The sequence below is a fragment of the Mastacembelus armatus genome, chromosome 8, assembly GCF_900324485.2.
Source record: "Mastacembelus armatus chromosome 8, fMasArm1.2, whole genome shotgun sequence".
Taxonomy (NCBI): Eukaryota; Metazoa; Chordata; class Actinopteri; order Synbranchiformes; family Mastacembelidae; genus Mastacembelus; species Mastacembelus armatus.
In genome coordinates, this window is record NC_046640.1 from 2,980,313 (window position 1) to 3,006,053 (window position 25,741).

The following is a 25,741-nucleotide window of genomic DNA, read 5'->3' on the forward strand; positions in this document are numbered from 1 at the left end:
TTTAACATGAGGATTCAAAGTTCAGAGGCAGCCAGCCCTATTTTGTAACCTGTCATCAGTCTCAACCTCCAGCAGGTTAATGATTACAGCAGCTCTATTTATACCTGTGCTTTGTGTTGGAGTGACAATAAGCTTAAGCTTAAGAGTTTTGGTGTTTCAGTGGACAGCAATGTCAATGCGAGTGTGTTTGTCTGACTTTGAGGAGGAAGCCAGAAAGGTTCTTCCTAAAGCTGTGTATGACTACTACCGCTCCGGAGCTGAGGAACAAAATACCCTGGCTGACAATATTGCTGCTTTTAACAGGTACAACATTTGCACACACAGTCACTTTGCTGGAGCCAAAATTCCACTAAAGTTACGAATAAAATTGTGCATTGAACACTATAAACTATAACTGCAATATTTCCAGTGTAATTTGTGTTATCTACAAAGCTCTAAGCACCAGTCACAGCCTATCTGATTCATAAAAGCCAGCAAAATGCTCTGCAAGAGAGTGACGAGCTGAACAAATGCTTTTACCATTTTGTGACAAGGCTGTCAGGTATGGAAGTTTTTTTCATTTTGCAATAGACAATTCAATATGCAAAGTGGCAATTCAATACTCAAACACTATAAATAATTTCTGTAACATTTTAAATTAATGCTGAATCAACTACATGTTATTGCATGTCAAACCAGCAACACCAGATTGTCCAAATTTAAAAAAAAAAAAAAAAAAAAAGCACTCTTCGTCCCTGCCTCCATAAAACCTGGAGCAATCTCCACATGCTTAGAAAACATGTAATGGGTGGGTGAATAACCAAATGACAGCTGCTTGTACTGGTAGCTTATCCCCCAGTAGGAAAAGAATCTTCCCATGATGGGAATATGAGAATATGTGTCATTTAGATCTAACCGAAGGTAATTCGTAGCATCCTTGGGCAAGAGACTAAGTGGCTCTTCCATTGGTGTATGTGTGTGCATGAACACATCCCCCACACTACCATATCTGAACTTCCTCTGCTTCTGTGGAAGCTCAGGAGCAGGTATAAACCAGGAACACACTGTGATGGATGGACCTTGCAGAATAGGGCAAGTTAGAGGAGCAGGAGCCAAAGTGGGATGCCTTGTTGCCTAGGCCAATAATCATGGCACTCGTGCCAACCCTAGAGGAGAAAATGGGTGTCGTTACATGCTGCTGAAAACTTTCCAGCTCCTCCATTGCTAATTTGGACCTCATTTACAAGCACCAACATTTCCAACAGATGGGACCCTCTAGCAGAGCACTCCTCACTGTCTGGAATAGATTTTGCAGTGGGTCTGCAAACCACCAGACTGATTGGTGGAAAGGTGATGTATTTTAGATAAAAATGCCAAATGTCACAAAACATTTTAGTCAGTTCAGCCAGAATAAAACTGGAATTTTAGTTTAAGGTTCAAAGACTCAAAGAGAGAAACTGGATACAAAATTAGATTCTCTAGGACAGACCCTGAGCCAACAGGATAGAAACCTTTGTGTTATCTTCCACTTAAAACTGAACACCTCATGGGGTCACATCACCACATATTAAAAATATCTCTGAAATACATCCATTTCTCTCTCAGGGTGACATTTTAAAGTCATGACATTGGCCTGACAGCAAATTATTTTGCTGTTTTTACAGCACTTCATAGAGTTGCAACCTTCTGCTTGTTTGACATGAGATGAAATAAACTTATTTCATGAAGGGGAATTCAGAGAGTCTTGTAATGAAATAAATCCAAGTAGTAGTTCTTAAAGTAGTCCAGTAGTTTTCTGCCATTGGCTAAGGTGTTGTAGAGCCTGATGGCAGTGGGGATGAAGGATCTCCTGTATCATTCAGTCCTGCAGCTCAGTGAGGTGAGTCGTCCACTGCAGCTGCTTCTCTGCTCCATCAGGATGTTGTGAAGGGGATGGTCAGTGTATTCCAGGATGGTCTCTACCTTTATCTGTGTGCATCTCTCCACCACAGCCTCAACTGAGTCCAGCCTCACTCCAGTCACTGAACCAGCTTTTTGCACCAGTTTGTCCAGCCACCTTGCAGCCTCCCCAGCAGACTGCAGCCTAAAATAGCACAGTGACTAACCTAGTTTGGTAAAACATGTGCAGCATCTTCCTGCAGACGTCTAAGGACCCAAGCCGCCTTCGGAGGAAAAGTCATCTCTGCCCTGTTTTATATAGAAAATCTGTGTTAAGCGACCAGTCCAACTTGTTGTCCAGCTGCATGCCTGAATATTTGTAGACTTACACCACTTCTATGCCCATACTACAGACTGGATAATGAGAGGTTTAGACCTTTGAAAATCCATTACCTTTTCCTTGGTTTTAGAGGTTCAATAGGAGGCAGTTTTTGTGACTCCAGCCAATGAAGGATTTTATCCGGCCTCTGTACTCCTCTTCCTGTTCTTTCCTGACACATGCAACAATAGCAGTATCATCAGAATACTTAATGTGGCAGTGTTAACGGCCCCTGGCCTTGTTTTGTTTCTGTTCTTCCTCTCGTTCTCTTTCACCTGCTACCTTGTATGTGAAAATCCAAATCAACTGCACCAGATGCTCGTTTATGATTGGCCCTGCGTGTTCCTTCAGTATCCCACCCTGAACTGAAGCTGATTGGTATTTCACAACCTTCAACCTTCAACCTTGGAGTTCCTTTTTCCGGTCCCTTTATCCACATGATCCATCACATGTTGCCATGCTTTGCTTTGTTTGCACTTGTTAAATACACACAGTGACTTAACTATTTAACTACTGGTAGTCATCCTTGTGCTTTTGTATTAGGTTTGTGTAAACCTTAAGTTGTTTGGTGGACACAAGGAAAACCTTATTGTGTACTGTGTAAACTTCAGAGTGCTGTGGGACTCAGCTTGGCTCGTGATTGTTTGTTTTGGCCCACCTTGTTCTTTGTTTATCCAGATAGATCTCCTTGAGTTCTGTTTTAGTTTTGTAGGCTGGCTTTAAATATCTTTTCTTTTGGTTTACTTAAGGAACTTCCCCCTTTTGGGGAACGCTTTGAGTTTGACATCTTTTAAGTGTGTAACTGCCTGTTGTTTGGTACCCATTTATGTTGTGTTCAAAACCCAGTCCTTGTTAGTTTAGTGTGTAATGTTAAAATAAATGTATCCCGTTGGTCATTTTACATCTGACTCATGTGTTACTTCCTCTTCCCCTAGAGTAGGTTGTAACACTCAGATTAGTACGTGAAGTCTGCTGTGTGCAGGAATGGAGCCAAAACAGTTCCCTGTGGAGCCCCTGTACTGCTCAAAACTCTACTATAGATGAAGTTTCCCAGCCTGATGAACTGTGGCCTTTCTGTCAGGTAATCTGCGATCCAGGAATCAAAGGAGGGGTCCATCCCCATCCCTTTAAGCTTGTCTCCGAGGAAGATTGGTTGGATGGTACTGAATGCACTTCAAAGAACATAATCAAGATTCAAAGCATTTATTGTCATGTGCACAGTAAGGAAAGCATGTTTTTCTGTAGAATGAAATTCTTTCTTTGCTGCCCACAGTGAATGCCAAGTACAAGTAACAAGGTATAAACTAGATAAATTCTATTTATAGGCACTATGTACAGAGGAAATAAAGAAATAAAAATGTAGGCTATGTACAATTGTAGTGTGCAATATTGGCTTATGTGTAAAGTAACCAATGTGCAGGTTGACTAGAAACCACAGGTGATTAAAAAAAATAGCAACGGGAACAATCTGAGGAGAACCATATGGCAATGATAAATTAACAGTAGTAACAGATGTGCAAATTGAACCATAATGACAATAATAGCAGCAGTAACATTATTAAATGTGCAAATTGTTTGTGTTTAATTCAGCCAGTCTGTGTCCACTGGCTACCTGTTTAAAACTGTGATGGCTGAAGGAAAGAAAGAGTTCCTTAACCTAGAAGCCCTGCATTTTACACTCCTGTACCTCCAGCCTGAGAGTAGGAGTGTGACCAGTCCGTGTTGGGCATGGGTGGGGTCCTTAAGGATGGAGGCAGCTCTGCTGTAGTTTCTGTGGTGGTAGGTAGCCTGCAGAGTCCTGGTGATCTTTACAGCAGTCTTCACCACTCTCTGCAGACGTTTGCGGTCTATTGCTCTTACCCTGGTGCTGCCATACCACACAGTGATGCAGCTGGTCAAGATGCTCTCAACAGTACAGCTATGGAAGTTGAGGATCTTAGTTGACATGGTAAACTTCTTCAGCCTCCTCAGAAAGTACAGCTGCTGCTGTGCATTCTTAACCAGTTGGGTAGTGTTGAGTGTTCAGGTGAGACAGGTGAGAGAGGGTACCCCCAGGTATTTAAAGCTGCTCACCCTCTCCACTTCAAGCTCCTGGATAAACAGTGGCTGATGAGTTCTCCTCTCCTTCCTCATGTCTACTATTATCATCCTTCATCTTGTCTGTGTTGATGGTGAGATTGTGGTCCTCACACAATGTCACCACATTGGCCAGCTCCCTCCTGCAGGCTGATTCAAACCCACCAGTGATCCGTCCTATCACTGCAGTGGCACCAGCAAACTTCAGGAGGGTGTTGTCTTTGTCGGAGGCAACACAGTCAGTGTGTAGAGGTAGGGGCTGAGAACACAGCCCTGTAGGGTGCCAACGTTTGTTGTAGTGATGGCCGAGGTCCTCTTTCCAATCCTGACAGACTGCGGCCAGTCAATCAGGAAATCTAGGCGCCAGTCACAGAGTGTGGGGTGTAGTGCCAGTGTAGAGACTTTGTGTGGAATGACTGTGTTGAAGGCGGAGCTGTAGTCGATAAAGAGCATCCTGATGTAGGTGTCCTTATCTTCCAGGTGGGAGAGGGAAATATGGAGGCCATCAGCAATAGCATCTGAGGTGGACCTGTTGGGCCAGTATGCTTACTGCAAGGGTTCCGATGTGTCTGGCATGCTGCTCTGAATATGGGCCAGTATCACTCTCTCAAATCACTTCATGATAATTGGAGTGAGTGCTACTGGCCTGTAGTCATTCAGGGGCCCTTCTTGGGAAGGGGGTGCGGTGTGGTCTTGAAGGTGGGGATGGTGCTCTGACTGATGGAGAGGTTGAAGATGGAAGTGAATACATCAGCCAGCTGTAGCACAGGCTCTGAGGGCCTGCCCAGGGATGTTGTGTGGACCTGCTGCCTTGTGGGGGTTGAGCTGCCAAAAGCTCAATGTCCTTTCCTTGACAGTAATATGACCCGGGTTACACCATCTCATGTTCACAAATAAAGCCAGTCCTCCACCTTTTGTCTTGCCACTTGCCTCAGCATCTCTGTCTGCACATACCAGGGTCAAGTCAGGCACATCCACACAGGAGTCTTCAGTGTTTTGCTTCAACCAGGTCTCAGTAAAACACATCAGGCTACACTCATGAAATGTTCTCTCGGTCTTAATCAGTGCCTTCAGCTTATAATAATGCCTCCTTTTTCTGGTTAAGGATTGCTTTGATGTCACTAGTGATCCAGGATTTGTTATTAGGGAAACAGCAAACAGACTTTTTAGGTATAACAGTCTCTCTACAGAAGTTGATGTAATCTGTGAAACAGTCAACCTGTATGTCAATGTCCACGCTGTTCCCTTCTGCTCCCAGCAATATGTTCCAATCTGTGCAGTCAAAGCAGTCCCTTAGAGACTCAATTGCCTCAGGTGTCCATTTCCTGACTGTGTGTTGCAGGTTGCTTCAGTACACAGGGTTTATAACAGATAATAATAAGATCTGAGACCAACTGCCAAAAGCTCAATGTCCTTTCCTTGACAGTAGTATGACCAGGGTTACACCATCTCATGTTCACAAATAAAGCCAGTCCTCCACCTTTTGTCTTGCCACTTGCCTCAGCATCTCTGTCTGCACATACCAGGGTGAAGTCAGGCACATCCACACAGGAGTCTTCAGTGTTTTGATTCAACCAGGTCTCAGTAAAACACATCAGGCTACACTCATGAAATGTTCTCTCGGTCTTAATCAGTGCCTTCAGCTTATAATAATAATAATAATAGCATTCATTTATAGAGCACTTTTCTAAACATATGTTACAAAGTGCTTTACAATAAAAGACATAAAAGAACATTAAGTAAGTCATTCCAGAGTTTGGGAGCTCTAACTGCAAAGGCTTTATCACCTCTAGTTTTCATTCTAACATCGGGGATACATAGAAGATCTTAGGCTACAAGCGGGCTGTAGCAGCTGGGATATATAATTTGGAGAAAGGCTGTGCGGTGCTTTAAAAGTTATTAATAAAATCTTAAAATCAATCCTAAAATGTATCGGGAGCCAGTGCATGGAAGCTAAAACAGAAGTGATATGGTCAATTCTACTTTTTCCAGTCAAGAGTCTTGCAGCTGAGTTCTGGACAACCTGGAGCCAGTTAATTGATTCATGGCACAGGCAGGTGAATAGACTATTGCAATAGTCAAGGCATGAAGAAATAAAAGCATGTAAAATCACCTCCGCATCCAAATTGAGCGTATTTTGGAGATATTTCTGAGGTGATAAAAACATGTCTGGACAGTCTTTGTGACATGGCGCTCAAAGTTTAGTTTAGAATCAAACCAAACACCAAGATTTCTTGCGTTGGATGTTGGGTTATGTAAGACAGGGTCTGTACAGGGCAGTATGGTTATATGTTGTGGGCCAATAACAACTATTTCTGTTTTATTAGAATTCAGCTGCAAGTAGTTTTGAGCCATCCAACTTTTTATCTCAGTGAGACATTCATGTAAACGGTTCAACCTTCCATGGTCTAAGACATTAAACAGACAGTACAGTTGAGTGTCATCAGCATAACAATGGAAGGAGACACCATATTTACAAATGATATGTCCGAGAGAGAGCATATTAAAGGAGAACAGGATCGGTCCCAGCACTGAACCTTATGGGACTCCGTACTTTACTGGAGAGAAAGAAGACTTGTAATTATTAACGGAGACACAAAACGATCTATTGGACAGATAAGAAGAGAACCAGTCCAGTTCTCGCTGGAGTAGGAAAGGATAACAGGTAAGTAGCAATTCGTAACGGGTAACACTGGGTTGAGTCTCTGATGTCTCTAACGAGAACGGACGATCCAGAGTGAGATGAGGGAGTCTTTATAGTGAGTGAGTGAAAACATTAATCAGAACTCAGGGGAATTGGATCGGCTTGTGTGATTGATGTGAGGGTCCAGCCGATCCGTGACAGTACCCCCCCCCCACCATGGTCAGCTCCCGATGACCCACCCCGGCGTCGCGGTGGTCTACCTCGTCCACGCGGTGCGGGACGGGTGGGCCCGATGAAAATCAGTGAGGAGGGTCGGGTCAAGGACGTCATCCCGGAACACCCAGGAGCGTTCCTCCGGCCCATACCCCTCCCAATCAACCAGGTACTGCAAGTGACCGCCACGACATCGGGAATTCAGGATCTCCTTAATGGTATAAGCCTCTCCGTCCTCCAGTAAAAGCGGAGGAGGGGTTCGTCGAACCGGCTGGACCCTGGGGAGACAGAGGGAGAGAATGGTTTGAGGCGTGAGACATGAAAAACCGGATGGATGCGATATTGAGCTGGTAAAAGTAGCTTAAATGTAACCGGATTTATCTGATCAATAATTGGAAAGGGTCCCAGAAACTTTGGACTTAGCTTTCGACAGGGAAGGTGAAGATTGATGTCCCGGGACGCCACACCTTCTGCCCAACTCGATAAGAGGGGGAGTCTCGTCGTCGAGCATCTGCCGTCCGCTGTTGACGACGCGGACGGCAGATGCAGATGCAGACGACGGCCCCGCTGTAATTGTAGGTGGGCTGCCTCCCAGACCCTCTCACTCTCTCGGAACCAAAAGTCAACTGCCGGAACATCAGACACTTTTCCTGACCACACACATTGGAAGGGTGTGAGTCGAGTGGAACCGCGTATTAGGGAGGAAACCCGTGATATGAACTGAGGGCCTCTGTCCTCAGGGAGACAGAAGATCCGGAACACCTGGTTGAACAGAAGTTCCGCTGTCTGGAGAGCTGTTGGTAGTGCCACGAGGGGGATCAGCCGACAGAAATTTGGAAAACCAGTCGACTATGACTAAGACACAGGTATTTCCGTTGGAATTGGGTAGGTCAGTGATGAAGTCCACCCCGACCGATATGAGACCATGGGCGGTTGGGTGTCGGTAGTGGGCATAGCTTTCCAACTGGCAGGTGTCTGGGGATCTTAGATATCGCGCAATCTGCGCAGCCCCGAATATAGCGGTTGACCTCTGCTCCCATATTAGGCCACCAGTAACATCCCTTTAGCAGTCTGAGGGTTGCAGAAACTCCAGGGTGCCCCGTACCCAAGGAGGTGTGTGCGGAGTGGATGAGGGAGTTACGTAAGTGAAGGGGAACATATTGCAAATCAGGTGGACATCCAGGAGGGGGTCGTTGGTTAGCGGGATTGGGAAGTGTCAGTGAAGTCCATTGTATCGGAGCTGCGAAAATGTCTGAAGGAAGAATGCTTTCGGGAACTTCCGTGTCGTTGTCATCATCATAAAGGCGAGATTGTGTATCGGCCTTAATGTTCCTTGTGCCGGGCCGGTACTTAATCTGGAAGTGGAATCGAGTAAAGAAAAGAGCCCATCGGGCCTGTCGTGGGTTTTTATTCTTTTGGCTTCCCTTAAGTATTGCAGGTTTTTACAGTCAGTCAAAACTAGGAAGGGGTGTGCGGCTCCCTTGAGCTAGTGTCTCCACTCTTCAAGGGCTAACTTGATGGCTAGTAATTCCCGATTGCCAATGTCCGGAATTTCAAGGCGTATTGTTGAATGGTCATGGATCCTTGTTTCAGGTTGAAAAGTTGCTCGCCAAAGTGTTTGTAGTTCCAAACACTTCCCGGAAGTCACCGAGGAAGGCCTCAAAGGACTGAGCCGCTGGACCGGCCTGGGTGATTATGGTCTCAGCCCACTGTAAGGCTGGTCCTGTGAGCGAGGTGACCAGGAAGGAGATTTTGGATTTGTCTGAAGAATAGATGTGTGGGTGTTGGTCCAGAATGAGCGAGCATTGCAGGATGAAGCCGCTACAGTCATCTCCGGTGCCCGAAAATGGTGTTGGCCGAGCTATAGTACTGGCGACTACCACAGGAGTAGGAGGTTCGGGTGCGACGGCAAGGCTTGACGACGACGCAGTACCGGAAGGTAATGTTGGGAAGATGCGTCGTAACGCCTCTGAAAAGGCTTCCACCAACTCTTCGTTTGAGCTAGGCTCACTCATGCTGTCGGTATGCGGTCCGTTTTTCTGTTACGATCTCACAAAAGCAAAAACGCAGCTGAAGCTTGGAAGGAGTTTTATTCGGGTATAGTAAGTGGTCAACTCGAAGATCAGGTCAAGCGCTGGAGTAGGAAAGGATAACAGGTAAGTAGCAATTCGCAACGGGTAACACTGGGTTGAGTCTCTGATGTCTCTAACGAGAACGGACAATCCAGAGTGAGATGAGGGAGTCTTTATAGCGCGGTGGAGAGCCACCGCACAGGTGAGTGAAAACATTAATCAGAACTAAGGGGAACTGGATCGGCGTGTGTGATTGATGTGAGGGTCCAGCCGATCCGTGACACAGACCAGCATCGGACGCCAGCAGAATGTCATTAGTCACCTTTAAAAGAGTGGTCTCAGTGCTATGATGTTTGCGAAAGCCAGATTGAAATTCATCAAAAATGTTACAGCTATCTGTGGCTTGGAGTAGGAGAATAGACACATATTTTTCTAAAATCTTCGATATGAAGGGCAATTTCGAAATTGGTCTGTAATTTTCAAGGCAAGAGGGGTCAAGGCCTGGTTTTTTCAAATGCAGTTGCATGCATGCCATTTAAAAATATTTCGGGACAGACCCAGTTGACAGAGAAGTATTAAAAATGTTAAGAAGAGAAGGAGCAAGCAAATCAATAATAGAAATTAAAAACCTCGTTGGGATAATGTCCACTGGGCTAGAAGAGGGTTTCATGTCTGAGATAATTTGTAGTAACTCCGGTAAGGACATAGGAGAAAACCAACTTAAAGTGCTTTCTCTAGGGGTATGGGAAACTTTGATTGGTGAGGTGTTGTGGGTAATAGAAGCTCTAATAGATTCAATTTTATCATTAAAATAAATTAAAAATGTCTCACACTCCGCATCGGCCGGAATGCCAGGAGGGGTTGGGGTAACCAGTTGATCAACAATCTGAAAAAGAAACCTATTTTTAGTATTTGTAACATTATCAATATGAAAGTTAAAGTCTCTGGCAATAATTACTTTATATCTAACAACAATGTCAGCAACATAGTCAGAGAACTCCAATAAGAAATTACTGTTTACTTTCGGTGGGCGGTAGATAACAGTACAGCAAACAGGAACAGAGAAACGAAAGAGCTTAAAAGCTATTTACCTGCTTTAGTGTGAGAAGGGAGCATTTGAAGTGGTTTTTAAAGACCGCAGCAACACCACCGCCCCAGCCACTTAATCTGGTGATGTTAAAATAAATAAAGCCTGAGGTTATTTCTGCTTATTACGGAGACTGGAGCGTGTGACTGGTATCAGAGGAACAGCGTTAAAATGGTTCCAATCCTATTTATCGGACAGATTCCAGTTCGTTCATATCCATGATGAACCTTCCACCTACACAAAAGTTAGTTATGGAGTTCCACAAGGCTCTGTGCTAGGACCACCCTGTACATGCGTCTTTTAGGCTATGTCATTAGGAAGCACTCTATTAATTACCACAGCTATGCAGATGACAGAAGAGAAAACAGAAGTTATTGTATTTGGGCCTAAAAACCTCAGAAATAACTTTTCTAAAATAATAGCTACTTTGGCATAGCCCTGGCCTCCAGCACTACTGTGAAAAAGTTTGAGAGTTATTTTTGACCAGGACATGTCCTTTAACTCACACATAAAACAAATCTCTAGAACTACATTCTTTCACCTGCGCAACATTTCCAAAATTAGGAACATCCTGTCTCAAAATGACGCAGAAAAACTAGTCCATGCATTTGTTACCTCAAGGCTAGATTACTGTAACTCATTACTATCTGGATGTCCCAGTATCTCCATAAAGGCAATCCGTTTGGACTGCTCTGAGGCCACATCGAGGACGCTGGTCAACAAGGAGTCCTGTTGTTGAAGATCGTCGGACAAGCAGCGGATGTCTTCCTTCAAGTCAACAATCTTCTTGTAGGCTTTCTGAAGAAGCAGATTGTCATTTTCGGGGCACATCATTGTCACAGGTGTCCCTTTTTAACTTTTCTTCGATAAGAGTCGCTCTCCAATGTTAGCTAGCATTAGCTAACGCTATCGAACAGGGCCTGCTAATTGCTAACTATGGTCTCCGAACTTCATTCAGTGAGACACTTTTGATTTTATCAAATCCTTGTCTGCTGGTTCATAAAATCCTTATGGAACACAGAAAAACAGCAGACTGTGACTTTCAATAGCTGTATGTTTCAGCAGCTAGCTTGGATAAGGTTGATCAGGTAGTATGCAGTATTGGTGTAGTACTGTATAACACTGTAAGTTAGGCTTGAGTCAATGAATCACTGAATCAATCTATCACTGTTGTTCAAAGTTGGCATTCCTGATGATGATGGATGGCAGAAAAGGTTTGCATCTCCATCTCCTGCCTATATGGTGTGTTCACACCTGCTTTGTTGGGTCTGGTTAAAGTGGAACAGAGTTTGTTTCCCCCCTTGGTCCTTTTGTGCAGGTATGAATACAAACATGCAAACTCTGGTCCAGACCAAACAAGTGGAAAAAGACCCACATGATGAGGTGGTCTTGGACAGTTTCGAAATCGACTCTGCTTTGGTTCATTTATGCTGTGAATATGAACCAGCCTTGAGCCAAAAGGCAGATGCCTACGGGCTACCATAGCCACTTAGCATTGTGGGAAATAATCAGCTGCAGAATCCCTCACACACTGCATTTACTATTGCTAATGCTACAAATGAACCGTGGACAAACCTGGAGTTGCGAGGAAACACAGTGCCTCCTTGATACTTGGACAGAAATAGTTTTCCCACATTTGCAGCTGTAAGAACAACATAAATATGCCGACAAGACATCCACATCTTTGTTTTGCCACACCCATAACTTTTCATATCTTTTCTGTCCAGTGCCTCGTCACATGCGTGGCTTTGTTTACAACTTATGGTTCACTTTCAAAAAGTGCAATCTGAAAGTAAACCAAACTAAAAAAATTAAGTCCACTTTTGGTCCAGATGAAAGCAAATGAGCCAAAGGACTTTTCTCGTGTGAATACACCCTTACTTTATCACCAGCTTGGCATCCAAGAAGAGACATCTTCAGCTTAGCTGGAATAGGGTGATATATTCTAGATTTGCTCTGCTGTAGTAAAATGAGGTCATTTTTTTGTGTAGATTCTTCTCCCCCCAGCAATATCCATTAATAAAATACAGGACAGTAGTTGTCAAATGTGTCACAAATTGCAGGAGCTACAAGACTTTGCTGCCATTCTAGAACATGCTTCCAGTATATGAACCAGCTTGGTTCTCAGGTCCTCTGACACTTTGAGTCATTTGAGTTTATAGTGCAATTAAACAATTTGTTGGCCATTGGAACAGTCTGAAGATCTTTTAGAAGTGTTAAGTCTATTCAGCCTAGCTGCAGTGCAGATTGTAATATTTTACAAGCATTATTTATTATGTTTATTCTTTTATTTAATTAAATTCAAGTTCAAAATAAATATTACATCTTTTATTTTTTTTCTTTGCCTTTTATCGGCCTTATCTCATTTTCTTTTTTATTTTCAATCTATTTTATTGTTTTATTTTTGTTTATATAAATTTAATTGCCATGTACTCTATGTTTTATGTGTGTGTGTGTGTGTGTGTGTCTGTGTCTGTGTCTGTGTGTCTGTGTCTGTGTCTGTGCAGATGGTATCTTGTTCCTCGGGTGTTGAGAGATGTGTCCACTGTGGATCTGTCTGTTTCTGTGCTGGGCCAGCAGCTCAGCATGCCCATCTGTGTTGCAGCCACAGCAATGCAGAGGATGGCTCATCCTGAAGGAGAGACAGCTACAGCGAAAGGTAAACACTCATACACAGAAGGTGTGAACGTGGGAATGCAGAATGTGAATGTGAAGTGACTTGTGGCCAAGTATGGTGATCCATACTCGGAATTTTTGCTCTGCATTTAACCCATCCAAAGTGCACACACACACAGCAGTGACAACACACACACACTGTGAACAGCCAACGCTGTGGCGCCCGGTGAGCAGTTGGGGGTTCGGTGCCATGCTCAAGGGTCTCACCTCAGTCGTGGTATTGAGGGTGGAGAGAGCGCTACTCTCCCCACCGACAATTTCTGCCGGTCCTAAGACTCAAACCCACAACTTTTGGGTTACAAGTCCAACTCTCTGTCCATTGGGCCCGAATAAAAATGAGTATAAAGAATGGAACTTGATGGGCTGTAAAATGAGATTAGATTTAGATTAATGTTAAAAATGTAAAACTACTACATAGTTACACTAACAAAACAAATTACAATAAAGAAAACAAACAACTGATTTCCATTTCAGCAAAGCAATTGCCCAGGTGACGATGTTTTTCAACTTTATGTATCTCATGTAAAATCTATAGGACGAACTTTTCTCAGTAAGCACATGCATACATACATACATACATACATACAAACAAAGGAATATATGCATTCTTTGTTGAAATGTTTTTGGCACATGCCCCAGTACTGATCTCCTCTGCCCCAGTAAAATTAAAATTTTAACAATTTTAACTATTTTTGGTAGTTTTTTTAAAAACCATTATATAACCAGGAAATAACTCAATGAGATTAAAAATCTCCTTTGCAACACAGCAGCATTACAGAGATTAGTTACAAATAGACATTTTAACCATTCATCCATACAATAAAATATGTTTTGCAATATGTGCAAAACATAAATATCACAATAAAACATACATACAATACAAGGTACCAACAACTGTAGTCTGCAGTGTTCCTAAAGCATCCAGTAGTTAATACATCTACAGCCAGAATTTACAATTAACAAGTTATGAAATATATATGACGGTATCATCTGCATAAAAATGAAAGCTGGCATTGGAAATGGTTTGAGTGATGTTATTGATATAAAGAATGAATAGGAGTGGTCCAAGTACCAGTGAATTGGAAATGAGACCCTTTTTTGTACACACTGAGTTCTTTGTGAGAGGTCATTTTCATAACAGCTGACAGATTGGTTTGAATGTCCAATACTGCAAAGTCTCTGTTTCAAAAGTGTATGATCAACAGTGTCAAAGACTTTGGAAAGATGAAAAGGTCTACACAGTGTTGATTTTTGTCTCATTTAGAACTTTTAAAGCTGCAGTGGTTGTGCTATGTGATTTCCTAAAACCAGATTGAAAAACAGATAAAATATTATTTTCAAGGAATTCCTTGAGCTGCTGACTGACAAGTTATTCCAGAACCTTGGCCAGGACAGATAGTTTGGAAATGTGATGGTAGGGTAGTTGTTGCTGTGTATCCTTCATAATGCGAGGTGGCATTTCTGTACTTATATCATTTTCAGTCAAAGATTAAATAGTTTTCCAGAATTTTGAAAGGTTATGTAAATTCTTTGAATCTTGAATGAGAAAATGATCAACCTTAGCTTTTCTGATCGCACCAGTGCAAGAATTTTGCAATTGCCTGAAATGCAGCCAGTCAGACTCATCTTTGGTTTGCCTGGCTTTTGCCCAAACTAGATTATGATCATGAAGCATATATGATAATTGGGAAGAGAACCAAGGATTTTTTTGGCCTTTAACTCTGTAATGCCTGAGTGGAGCATGTTTATTTATCTATCCAATCAAACCATCATAAAAGAATTTCCAAGCATTCTCAACATCAGCTGTAAAGCAAATTTTCTCCCATTCAAAGATATAAAGATCATGTAAAAGACCTTGTTCAGAGAAATGCTTCATATCACCTTATCTGATTATAATGGAAGGTATGGTTTTAGGAATTTTAGTATTTCAAACTGTTGCAATGACATACTAATAGCATTTGCAAATTTGAAAGGTGCAGAATATTTATGTGGAACATTGGTTATAACTAAATCAATTAAGGATGATTTTCAGGAACCTTCATATTTCTAGCGGGCCCATCCACAATCTGAAACAAATTTAAAGAGTCAAAGTGTGCTCTGATATCAGCTGTGTTAAAGAGGCACTCACACTTTCAGCTGAAGGTATCCTATAAACACCAGCAACTGTTAAATGTAAAGATTGTGAAACCTCAAGATCCAATGCCAGAAAATCAAACTGCTTACTCTCCATGTTAGAGAGCAATATGTTCACATAAAACATATTTTTTACAAAGATTGCAACACCAATACCCCTTCTAAGACAGGTCCGGCATACATTGCACCCATTAATATGAATAGCATTATCTAATGCAGACTTTGTTAACCAAGTTTCCAAAAGAACCATAACATCTGCATTTGTTGTCTGCAGCCATATACGAATCATATCCATTTTGCCCAGCCAACTGCGAATATTCAGATGTATAAAACCAGACCTTGTTTTAAAATCAGCTGGTGTGTTAAGATTTCAAATAAGTGTATCACGATTTGGATTTGGCTGCACATTCCAAGAAATCAACAACACTAATGCAATAAGCCACCTCCTGTTTTATGTATTTACTCATAAGAGTAACCTTTAAATATTTTATTTCCATTTCTTTTTCACAGCTATGTACAACATTTGAGGGAAAGGTGTAGTTATCATAAAGACCCATGACACTGTACATACTACTCAAATCCACAGTGTTAGAGAAAAACAAATGCAAGAGATTTGATCTAACTCTCTGATCCAAGTCATATGCACTTGTTCCCTTGCGAGCCACATCCAAATTAGGAAACACCGGACAGAAGTTTTCATTCCTCTAGGATCCGGCGCCAGTTTTAAAAGATGTCAACAAACAGAGTGCGGAAAATAACAACAGCGAGGTTGCACAGTTCATCTTTACCTTTCTTGTGCCATGGGTTGAGGGAGTAGTACCTTGAGAGGTGAAACAGTCAATGAAGAAAAAGCCAGGCCATTTTAGAGAAAAATCCTGTCCAGGGATTCCCTCCCCCAAGTTGTAAAAACCCAACAATAGTAAGGAAAAAGCATTTTCCTTTATTTTGAGGAAATCAGTCCTATGGGTAGTGTATTATTTGCAATTGATAATCTATGTCAAAGAGCAAAATTTAACCTGAAATACGAGCTCAGGTGTACTTTGTGCATGGTGCTCGTGCCCATACAACCACACCGCAGTGTGCACACAGCAATCCATGTTCCATCCAACCATCCATCTTCTTCCACTTATCTGGGACTGGGTCATGGGGGCAGTAGCCTAAGCAGGGATGCCCAGACATTTACCTGGACACTTCCTCTTGCTCTCACAGGGCGTTCCCAGGCCAGTCAGGAAACATAGTCCTTCCAGCATGTCCTAGGTCGTCCCTGGGGCCTCCTCCTGGTGGGACATGCTCAGAACACCTCCCCAGGGAGGTGCCCAGGAGGCATCCGGAACAGATGCCCGAGTCACCTCAGCTGGCTTCTCTCGATGTGGAGGAGCAGCGGCTCTACTCTGAGCTTCAGAGTAGGTCCACCTGGGTGACCGAGCTCCTGACCCTATCTCTAAGGGAGCGCCCGACCACCCTGCGGAGGAAGCAAATTTTGCCCGCTTATATCCGAGATCTTGTCCTTTTGGTCATGACCCAAAGCTCATGACTGTAGGTGAGAGTAGGAACGTAGATTGACTGGTAAATAGAGAGCTTGGGCTTTTGGCTCAGCTCCTTCTTCAATTTGGGGAGCTCAGTGCACTGCTTGTCCTTCGGCAGTCTAGGCCTATAGCAGCATAACTAAGGGATGGTTCAGGGTTACCTGAAGCCAGCCCTAACCATACGCTTTATCATAAGGGAAGGTTGTAAGTCTAGCCTTAAAAGTACAGAGAGTGTCTGCCTCCTGAACCCAGACTGGGAGCTGGTTCCACAGGAGAGGAGCTTGATAGCAAAAGGCTCTACCTCCCATTCTGCTTTTGGAAACTCTGGGAACCACAAGTAGACCTGCACTCTGAGAGCGAAGTGGTCTATTGGGATAATATGGTACTATGAGGTCTTTAAGGTATGAAGGAGCTTGATCATGAAGGGATTTGTATGTGAGGAGAAGGATTTTAAATTCTATTCTGTATTTTACAGGGAGCCAATGAAGAGAAGCCAATATAGGAGAAATATGATCTGTCTTGCTAGTTCCTGTCAGGACTCTGGCTGCAGCATTCTGGATTAACTGGAGGCTTTTTATGGAGATACTGGGACATCCAGATAGTAATGCACCCTTGAGCTAACAAATGCATGGACTAGTTTTTCTGCATCATTTTGAGACAGGATGTTCCTAATTTTGGCAATGTTGTGCAAGTGAAAGAAGGCAGTTGTAGAGATTTGTTTTATGTGTGAGTTAAAGGACATGTCCTGGTCAAAAATAACTCCAAGGTTTTTCACAGTAGTGCTGGAGGCCAGGGATATGCCATCTAAAGTAGTTATAATTTATAGAAAAGCTATTTCTGAGGTTTTTAGGCCCAAATACAATAATTTCTGTTTTCTCTGAATTTAAAAGTAGAAAGTTACTGGTCATCCAGGCTTTTATGTCAGTTAGATACATTTGAAGTCTGGTTAACTGGTTTGTGTTATCAGGTCTCATAGATAGATATAGCTGAGTGTCATCTACATAGCAGTGGTAATCAATAGAGTGCTTCCTAATAACACACACCAACCACAATTGACGGGTACATCGACCGCATTGCTGCTGCCAATGCACTGATCCGTCTGTCAAGCTCACGTTCTGTCCTTCCCTCACTTATGAAACAAGATCCCAAGATACTTAAACTCCTCCACCTGAGGCAGGATCTCTCCCTGACCTGGAGATGGCAGGCCACCTTTTTCCAGTTGAGAACCATGGCCTCAGACTTGGAGGTGCTGATTCTCATCCCAGCTGCTTCACACTTAGTTGCAAACTGCCCCAGAGCACGCTGAAGGTCCTGGCTCAATGGAGCCAACAGGAGAACATCTTCTGCAAAAAGCAGTGATGAAATCCTATGGTCCATGAACTGGAATCCTCTGGCCCCTGGCTGTGCCTAGAAATTTTGTCCATAAAAATAATGAAACTCACCACCAGCTGGTTATCAGTTGACAGCTCTGCCCCGATCTTCACATGAGTGTCCAAGACATGCAGCCAAAGGTCAGATGACACAACCGCTAAGTCAATCATCGACCTCTGGCCTAGGGTGTCCTGGTGCCATGTGCACTGATGGACACCATTGTGCTTGAACATGGTGTTTGTTAAGGACAAACTGTGACTAGCACAGAATTCGAACAGAACACCACTCGGGTTCAGATTGGGGAGGTAGTTTCTCCCCATCACGCCCCTCCAGGTTTCACTGTGATTGCTGAGGTCCCCCATCAGAATCATGGAGTCCCCAGTCGGAGCACCTTTCAACACCCTTCCCAGAGGCTGAGACAACAGTCCCCGACCTGAAGGCGCAGGGAAGCGACCCTCCCCTTCCATGGGGAAAACTCCAACACCTGGCAGCTGAACTGGGGAGCTATGAGTAAGCCCACACAAGCCCACACTGAAACACACTTAACTCACACATTTGATCTTAATGAACAAATTATAAAATTCTTCACTAATGTGCACTGCACATAACAAATTGTGATAAAACAGACTGCACCGACAGACAAACCAGCCAAAATCATCAACCCTTGGAGAACTGTATTTAAAATACACTGAAAATCAAAGCCTCACTAAAGTTGCGTTAATCTCATCACAGCAACTTAGAAGTGTTTATGCATGCACTCTTGACAACATCTGGGCATTCTCCTGGTAAGTCGGCAAATGGTGTGTCAGAGGGTCTTCTCTTAGAAATGGATAAGGTCATCACTGAACTCCTCTACAGTCTGTGGTGGTACTTGGTGGCATCTGATTCACATATCATGACATAATATAAACATAAGCATCAAGACATAATATCCCATAGGTGCTCAGTTGGATTTAGGTCAGGGGAACATGAGGGCCGTCTGTGGCATCAATGACTTTGTCATCCAGGAACTCTCTACACATGCAGTCTAAGTCCTGCAACAGTAGAACCTCATGGCCCACTGCACCAGGGTAAGGTTTGACAATTGCTCTGAGGTTTTTCATCGCAGCCCTCCAAGCATATGCCTCCCCAGACAGGCAGTACAACACTCACCACAGCATCTCCGGACTCTTTCATGCCTGTCACATGTGCTCAGTGTGAACCTACTGTCATCTCTCAATAGAACAGAGCACCACTGGCAGACCTGCCATTTGTGTTGTTCTCTGGTGAATGTTCACAGGTCATACTAGAAGTCGGGCCATCATGCCACCCTCATGGAGTCTGTTACTGACAGTCTGGTCAGAAATCATGCACACCAGTAGCCTGCTGATGGTCATTTTTTAGGGCTCTCCACAGTGCTCCTCCTGTTTCACGTTGCACAAAGGAACAGGTAGCGGTTTTGCTGCTTAGCTGTTGCCCCTCTGTGGCCCTTTCAAGTTCTCCTGGTGTAACAGCCAGTCTCCTGGTATCTCCTCCATTATCTTCAGACTGTGCTGAGAGAGACAGTGGGTCAGCACACAGCATCACTAGACAAAGCCATGTTCAGGATTTTGCCAAGTTTCAGAGTCAAATCTGTTCCGAAACTGTCTATAAACTATAATAGTATTTTGTTTGTACCCAGCATGTGGAACAGTGGGAACAGGGATGATGCTGAGTTCCTGGGCCACCTCTACCATAGAGGAAGTCAAGTCAGCAATGACAGGCTCATCAGGTGGTGGGGGTGTCTTGTGGCTGCAGCTATACATTTATAAAGATCGAGAGCTTACGCTATCCCTGGTACGGCGTGCAGAGGAGGTGGGCTACAAGGCTATCTTTGTTACCGTGGATACACCATACCTAGGAAGGAGGTGGGATGACATGCGCAACCGCTTTAAATTGCCCCAACACCTGAGGTAGGAAGCAAACACAGTAAAGTAATCACTACCCAAATGCCACCATAACGAGTGTATGGTGGCATCCCTGTTTAATTTTTTATTGTGTGTGTGTGTGTGTGTGTGTGTGTGTGTGTGTGTGTGTGTGTGTGTGTATCCTTAGCATGTCTAATTTCTCAACAGCCTCTTTGGCATTTTCTGAGGGAAACTATGGGAATGACAGTGGTTTGGCTGTTTATGTTGCAAAAGCAATAGACCCAACTCTCTGCTGGGATGACATCATCTGGCTCAAAGAAAACACACACCTACCTGTGGTTGTGAAAGGAATACTGAATGGTACACACACACATACACGGTTTTATCTTTATATAGTTGTGATTATTATGACCTGAACCACAACCATAGCCATACAACTACACACACAGCCACAAACACATATCATACAGTTGCTTACTCAAACAGCATGTTAAGAAATTGTTGAAATCCCAGCAACCCTGATAATACATGACTGGCAATGTCTGGTTTGAGATCAACTGCTTTGAAAGTGTGTGTGTATATGTATGTTCAGGTGAGGATGCTGTCCAGGCTGTGAACTATGGTGTCGATGGTATTTTGGTGTCCAATCATGGAGCTCGCCAATTGGATGGGGTTCCTGCCACGGTCTGTGTGTGTGTGTGTGTGTGTTTCTTTTCATAAACTTATCAGGAGGCAGGAGAAGTGTCATCTGTTTCTGACATAATGGAATGTTGCTCAGAAAATCAAACATAATTTGTAATAACACTGCACTACGGTGGCCGACAAGGGCAAACGCGCTGCAAAACAAAAACGCTGCAAAAGAGAAACGCTGCAAAACAGAAACGCTGCCAAAGAGAAACGCTGCGAAACAGAAACGCTGCAAAAGAGAAACGCTGCAAAACAGAAACGCTGCAAAACAGAAACGCTGCAAAACAGAAACGCTGCAAAAGAGAAACGCTGCAAAACAGAAACGCTGCAAAACAAAAACGCTGCAAAACAGAAACGCTGCAAAACAGAAACGCTGCAAAACAGAAACGCTGCAAAAGAGAGAACACAACGGAAGTGCGCCAGGCCGATAGGGGGACCCCGAACTGAGGGGTGCAATGAACAAAGAACTTTTACAGAGGCGAGAGAGACACATGTAGTGACATAAGTCACGTCTCATTTTGGAGGTTGCGTAATGACGCAGGTTATAGTGTTGAATTGCAAAAGAATTGAATGAGCGACCTCTGATGATTGTTCTCATGTGCTAATATGTGCTAACAATGTTCTGTTACATTTGTTTACTTGATCAAAATGTCATACAACGTGGGGAGACGTGGCGGGGGGGGTTGCAGGGTGGGAGATCTGAAGGTGCTGTAATGACTATAGGTTGTTGTCTTGTTCAGGGTGTTCTTTGGGGAGTCGGTAGGGTGAGCTAGAGGGAGATGGGTCAGGGAGGAGGGAAGAAGTGTGTGTGGAGGGAAGAGAGGGAGGGTGAGAGAGAGCTGTTCGGTGAGGGGAGTTAGCGTTACTGATGGGCGATACCACAGAATTTGGTATCGATCCGATACCAAGTAACTACAGGGTCAGTATTGACGATACCGATACCTTCTGCACCTTAAAGGAAAATCATTATTGCACAGTGTTGATTAATATCTTTATTGCAATGGCAACATGAATAATGCTCATGAACATAAATACTTGTTTAAATGCTAATAATAAAATGATAATAAATAAATAGCATTTCCCCTCATAGTGGGTGAAAAATAGCACCACACAATGCTTCTTTTTCTATCTCTCTCCATGCTGCCGTGCCTCTCAGCACTGAGACGGAGGAGGTCCCTCCACGCTGCAGAGTGGAGAGAGTAATACTTCCTTCTGCAGTGCATGACTGGCTCTGGAAAGCTCTGACATCTGATTGGCTGCCATAATCATGTGATACGGAAGACCATTTAAAATACGCTTGGGCTGGTTTTCACACATCCAAAACTCTCAGAAGTGAAAACTAATTGCACGTTTTTTATTAGGAGTGGTATCGAGCGATACTTAATAAAGTATCAACTCCAAAGTATGGAAGTATCGATTCCAGAGAGTTGATATTCCCATCCCTACTTAGCGTGGCTACGGCTGAAACAGTAGCCTGTTACCTGTTCTGACTAAAAACTTAATAAAGCAAAGTGACAAAAGAACGTCTGCTGGCTGTGAATGGCGGGCATTAGAGTACGTTTTACATTTATTATTTTTTAAACACTTGGCCGTCATGTTTTACAGTATTATAAAAGTACAATGTTGTAAAAGATGACGGCCAAGTGTTAAGTAACAAATGGAAAACGCACCTTCAGATCTCCCAACCCCCCCACGTTGTATGACATTTTGATCAAGTAAACAAATGTAACAGAACATTGTTAGCACATATTAGCACATGAGAACAATCATCAGAGGTCGCTCATTCAATTCTTTTGCAATTCAACACTATAACCTGCGTCATTACGCAACCTCCAAAATGAGACGTGACTTATGTCACTACATGTGTCTCTCTCGCCTCTGTAAAAGTTCTTTGTTCATTGCACCCCTCAGTTCGGGGTCCCCCTATCGGCCTGGCGCACTTCCGTTGTGTTCTCTCTTTTGCAGCGTTTCTGTTTTGCAGCGTTTCTGTTTTGCAGCGTTTCTCTTTTGCAGCGTTTCTGTTTTGCAGCGTTTCTGTTTTGCAGCGTTTCTGTTTTGCAGCGTTTCTGTTTTGCAGCGTTTCTCTTTTGCAGCGTTTCTGTTTTGCAGCGTTTCTCTTTTGCAGCGTTTTTGTTTTGCAGCGTTTCTCTTTTGCAGCGTTTTTGTTTTGCAGCGCGTTTGCCCTTGTCGGCCACCGTACTGCACAGTACCTGTAACACAACTGGAATCTTTTGGACTTTTTCAAAATGATGTCATGCTATAGTATACATACATACATACAGTACACGTAAAATCTAAACTGGCCTGCATTTCCACACAGCTGCACTGTAATCTCACTCTTTAAGAGAAAAATATTTTATATCTTTCTTTTTGTCAAGAAATCGCATGAAAACTGAAAAAAATTTATATTAGTGCATATCTTAGTACTTTTTGACTTCCCTGTTCTTTCTAGCATTCTATTGTGCTCATCCCCAAAGTCCATTGGTTCTGTGTCTTAGCATAGGTATTATTGATAAAACAACCTTACACCTAGTCTTCACTACTGTTGACTGGCATTCACAGAAAATTCCAAAACCCCTATTCAGACTAACATAATGGTGTAGATTAAACCCAGTGATTCATTTGCATGGGTCAGCCTGCATCAGCTGAACTTCCTTGATGACCCTTCTCCCAGCCAGGGTGTGTCAAATGCTGCCAAGCTTTGATGAATTAGTACTGCTACCAGGAATAGAAATGGATGAAAAAACAATTTAACTAACCCAATAACAGAGAGAAAGAGAGGTGTGAAATGGATATCGGTTATCTGGTAAATCATTCATGCACTTTTTCATATATATAAAAAAAGAGCAGACACTTAAATCACATGTTGAGCTTGATGATTATTTAGCTTGAAAGTGTTTATTAATATACATTGTATAATTTGTTCAGAACAAAATGACAAAATACAAAACCTCAGAAGAATCAGTTGGGAAGGACAAGGAGACAGCATTTGCCTGTGACCCCCACATATAAAATCATTCCTTTTTGTGGGCTGCCGTGCTTATGCCTTTCCACTGTTGTAACATTTGTCACTTTGCACAAAAGAGGTGAAACTGATTCACAATCATAGGCATTCTGATATCCCTGAGGTTTGACTGACTGGTTAGTGTGTTCCCTTAATTTTATGAGGAGTTTAATTCAGTGTAATTCTCAAATTTATTAGTGCAGTTTTTGAAACTATACTGCCAAGTCTCCCATTTCCTGCGGGCTTTATTATTTTGGAATTGCAATACAGCTTATTTTATTGATATATTTATGAATAGTAAACTGGAAACAGTACTAGAACTAAATTAGTAAAAACCCCATTAACTCACATTTAATATTGCTAGTCCATCTTCTGACCAAACATCCCATTGAAATATCACCAACTACTAACCAGTCACAGCATATTCTAAATGCCTTGATAGTGTTTGATTCTAACCCCTCTCACACACTGGTTGGATATTAGAGAACCTTCTGATTTTTAGACTGTTTTCACAATCTACATATATACATTTGCATGGCTTTTTGGCACAGAGAAATACTTTCTATGAGACTATACTTTCTAGTTCTATGGTTTTTCATCAGATTTGTTAAAAATGAACAAACAATATATCCAGATCATTTTAAAACATACTTTATGTGACAATATAAAGTGTTTGTGTGTTAAGCTTGATGTGTTGGAGGAGGTGGTGAGAGCAGTGCAGGGTCGCTGTGATGTGTACATGGATGGAGGAGTACGGCGAGGTACTGACGTCCTGAAAGCCTTAGCTCTGGGAGCCAAGGCTGTTTTTATTGGCCGACCAGTGCTGTGGGGTCTCGCTTGTCAGGTGAAGAACAATACTTATCTACAGTTTCATTGGGGAGGGGCTAAGAGCCCCAGCCTCAGTGATTCTGATTACAGAAATATTTAAATTTGTTGAGTATCACTTGCACAAAATATTTGAATTTTTTTCTGTATTTGTATGTGTAGAAGTGAAATTGAATCCCTCTTGAAAAAAATAATAATAATTAGCATTTTTTGACTGAATTTTTTGGTTTAGGATGTCAGATTTTGGTCTTCAGAGTCATTAATGTAATAACCAAATATCAATTTTGTTTAAAAAACAAAACTTCAGAATATCTAAGTGTAATTAAGGAAGTGACGCTAACATTATTGTTGGCAGCACAGACATTATTTATTATGTGTGTGTGTGTGTGTGTGTGCGTGTGCGTGTGGGTGGGTGTGTGTCCAGGGGGAACAAGGAGTTACTGAGCTTTTGGAACTTCTGAAAGAGGAGCTGAGACTTGCTATGGCTCTGTCAGGTAATATAGATTCATGCAGGGCATCGTGAAGCAGTGCCATGTATTTGATAGCATCTACCTTTTTACATTGCAGAAATAAGCTACCAAAATATCAGTCATTTATTTTCTCACAAGGCCCTGTGTGTGTGTGTGTGTGTGTGTGTGTGTGTGTGTGTAGGTTGTCGTTCTGTATCTGAGATAAGAAGGTCCATGGTCAGAAGACTGACGTTCACCTCCAGGATGTAACAACAGCTACTTTTCCCAGGGGTGCTGTGCCAAAAAGTGACCCTCTGCCAGAAAATGATTACGGCCAGTGGGAGCACTCACAGCCTGTTAAATGTGATGCTGACCCAGTTTTTCTTGTTTGTTGGAATCAAACTGTAATGAAGTAAATAGTGTGTGCGTTGACATTACACTATGATGTGGGCTACATAGAAAATTAATTAAAAAGAAAGTTTTTGAAATCATTCTACTGGCTCTTCTCTCTGTAGACTATAAACCATCCAGTACCTTTGTACCAGTCTAAGTACCTGTAAACACCCAGTATAACCAGTAAAATACAGTATTATTGTTATGGACAAAGTGGTTCAGTGACTGGAGTGAGGCTGGACTCAGTTGAGGCTGTGGTGGAGAGATGCACACAGATAAAGGTAGAGACCATCCTGGAATACACTGACCATCCCCTTCACAACATCCTGATGGAGCAGAGAAGCAGCTGCAGTGGACGACTTACCTCACTGAGCTGCAGGACTGAATGATACAGGAGATCCTTCATCCCCACTGCCATCAGGCTCTACAACACCTTAGCCAATGGCAGACAGTGACTGACTAC

General features: G+C 42.9%; 1 protein-coding gene across 1 annotated transcript; it reads left to right on the forward strand.

Moving 5' to 3' along the window:
- Window positions 1-84: 84 nt before the first annotated feature.
- Window positions 85-25,376, forward strand: hao1 (hydroxyacid oxidase (glycolate oxidase) 1). Its single transcript, XM_026326022.2, has 8 exons — window positions 85-303; window positions 12,836-12,987; window positions 19,695-19,965; window positions 20,108-20,280; window positions 20,513-20,604; window positions 24,297-24,455; window positions 24,861-24,930; window positions 25,088-25,376. The coding sequence occupies exons 1-8, from the start codon at window positions 170-172 to the stop codon at window positions 25,153-25,155; spliced, it is 1,119 nt and encodes a 372-aa protein (XP_026181807.1). The 5' UTR covers window positions 85-169; the 3' UTR covers window positions 25,156-25,376.
- Window positions 25,377-25,741: the final 365 nt, after the last annotated feature.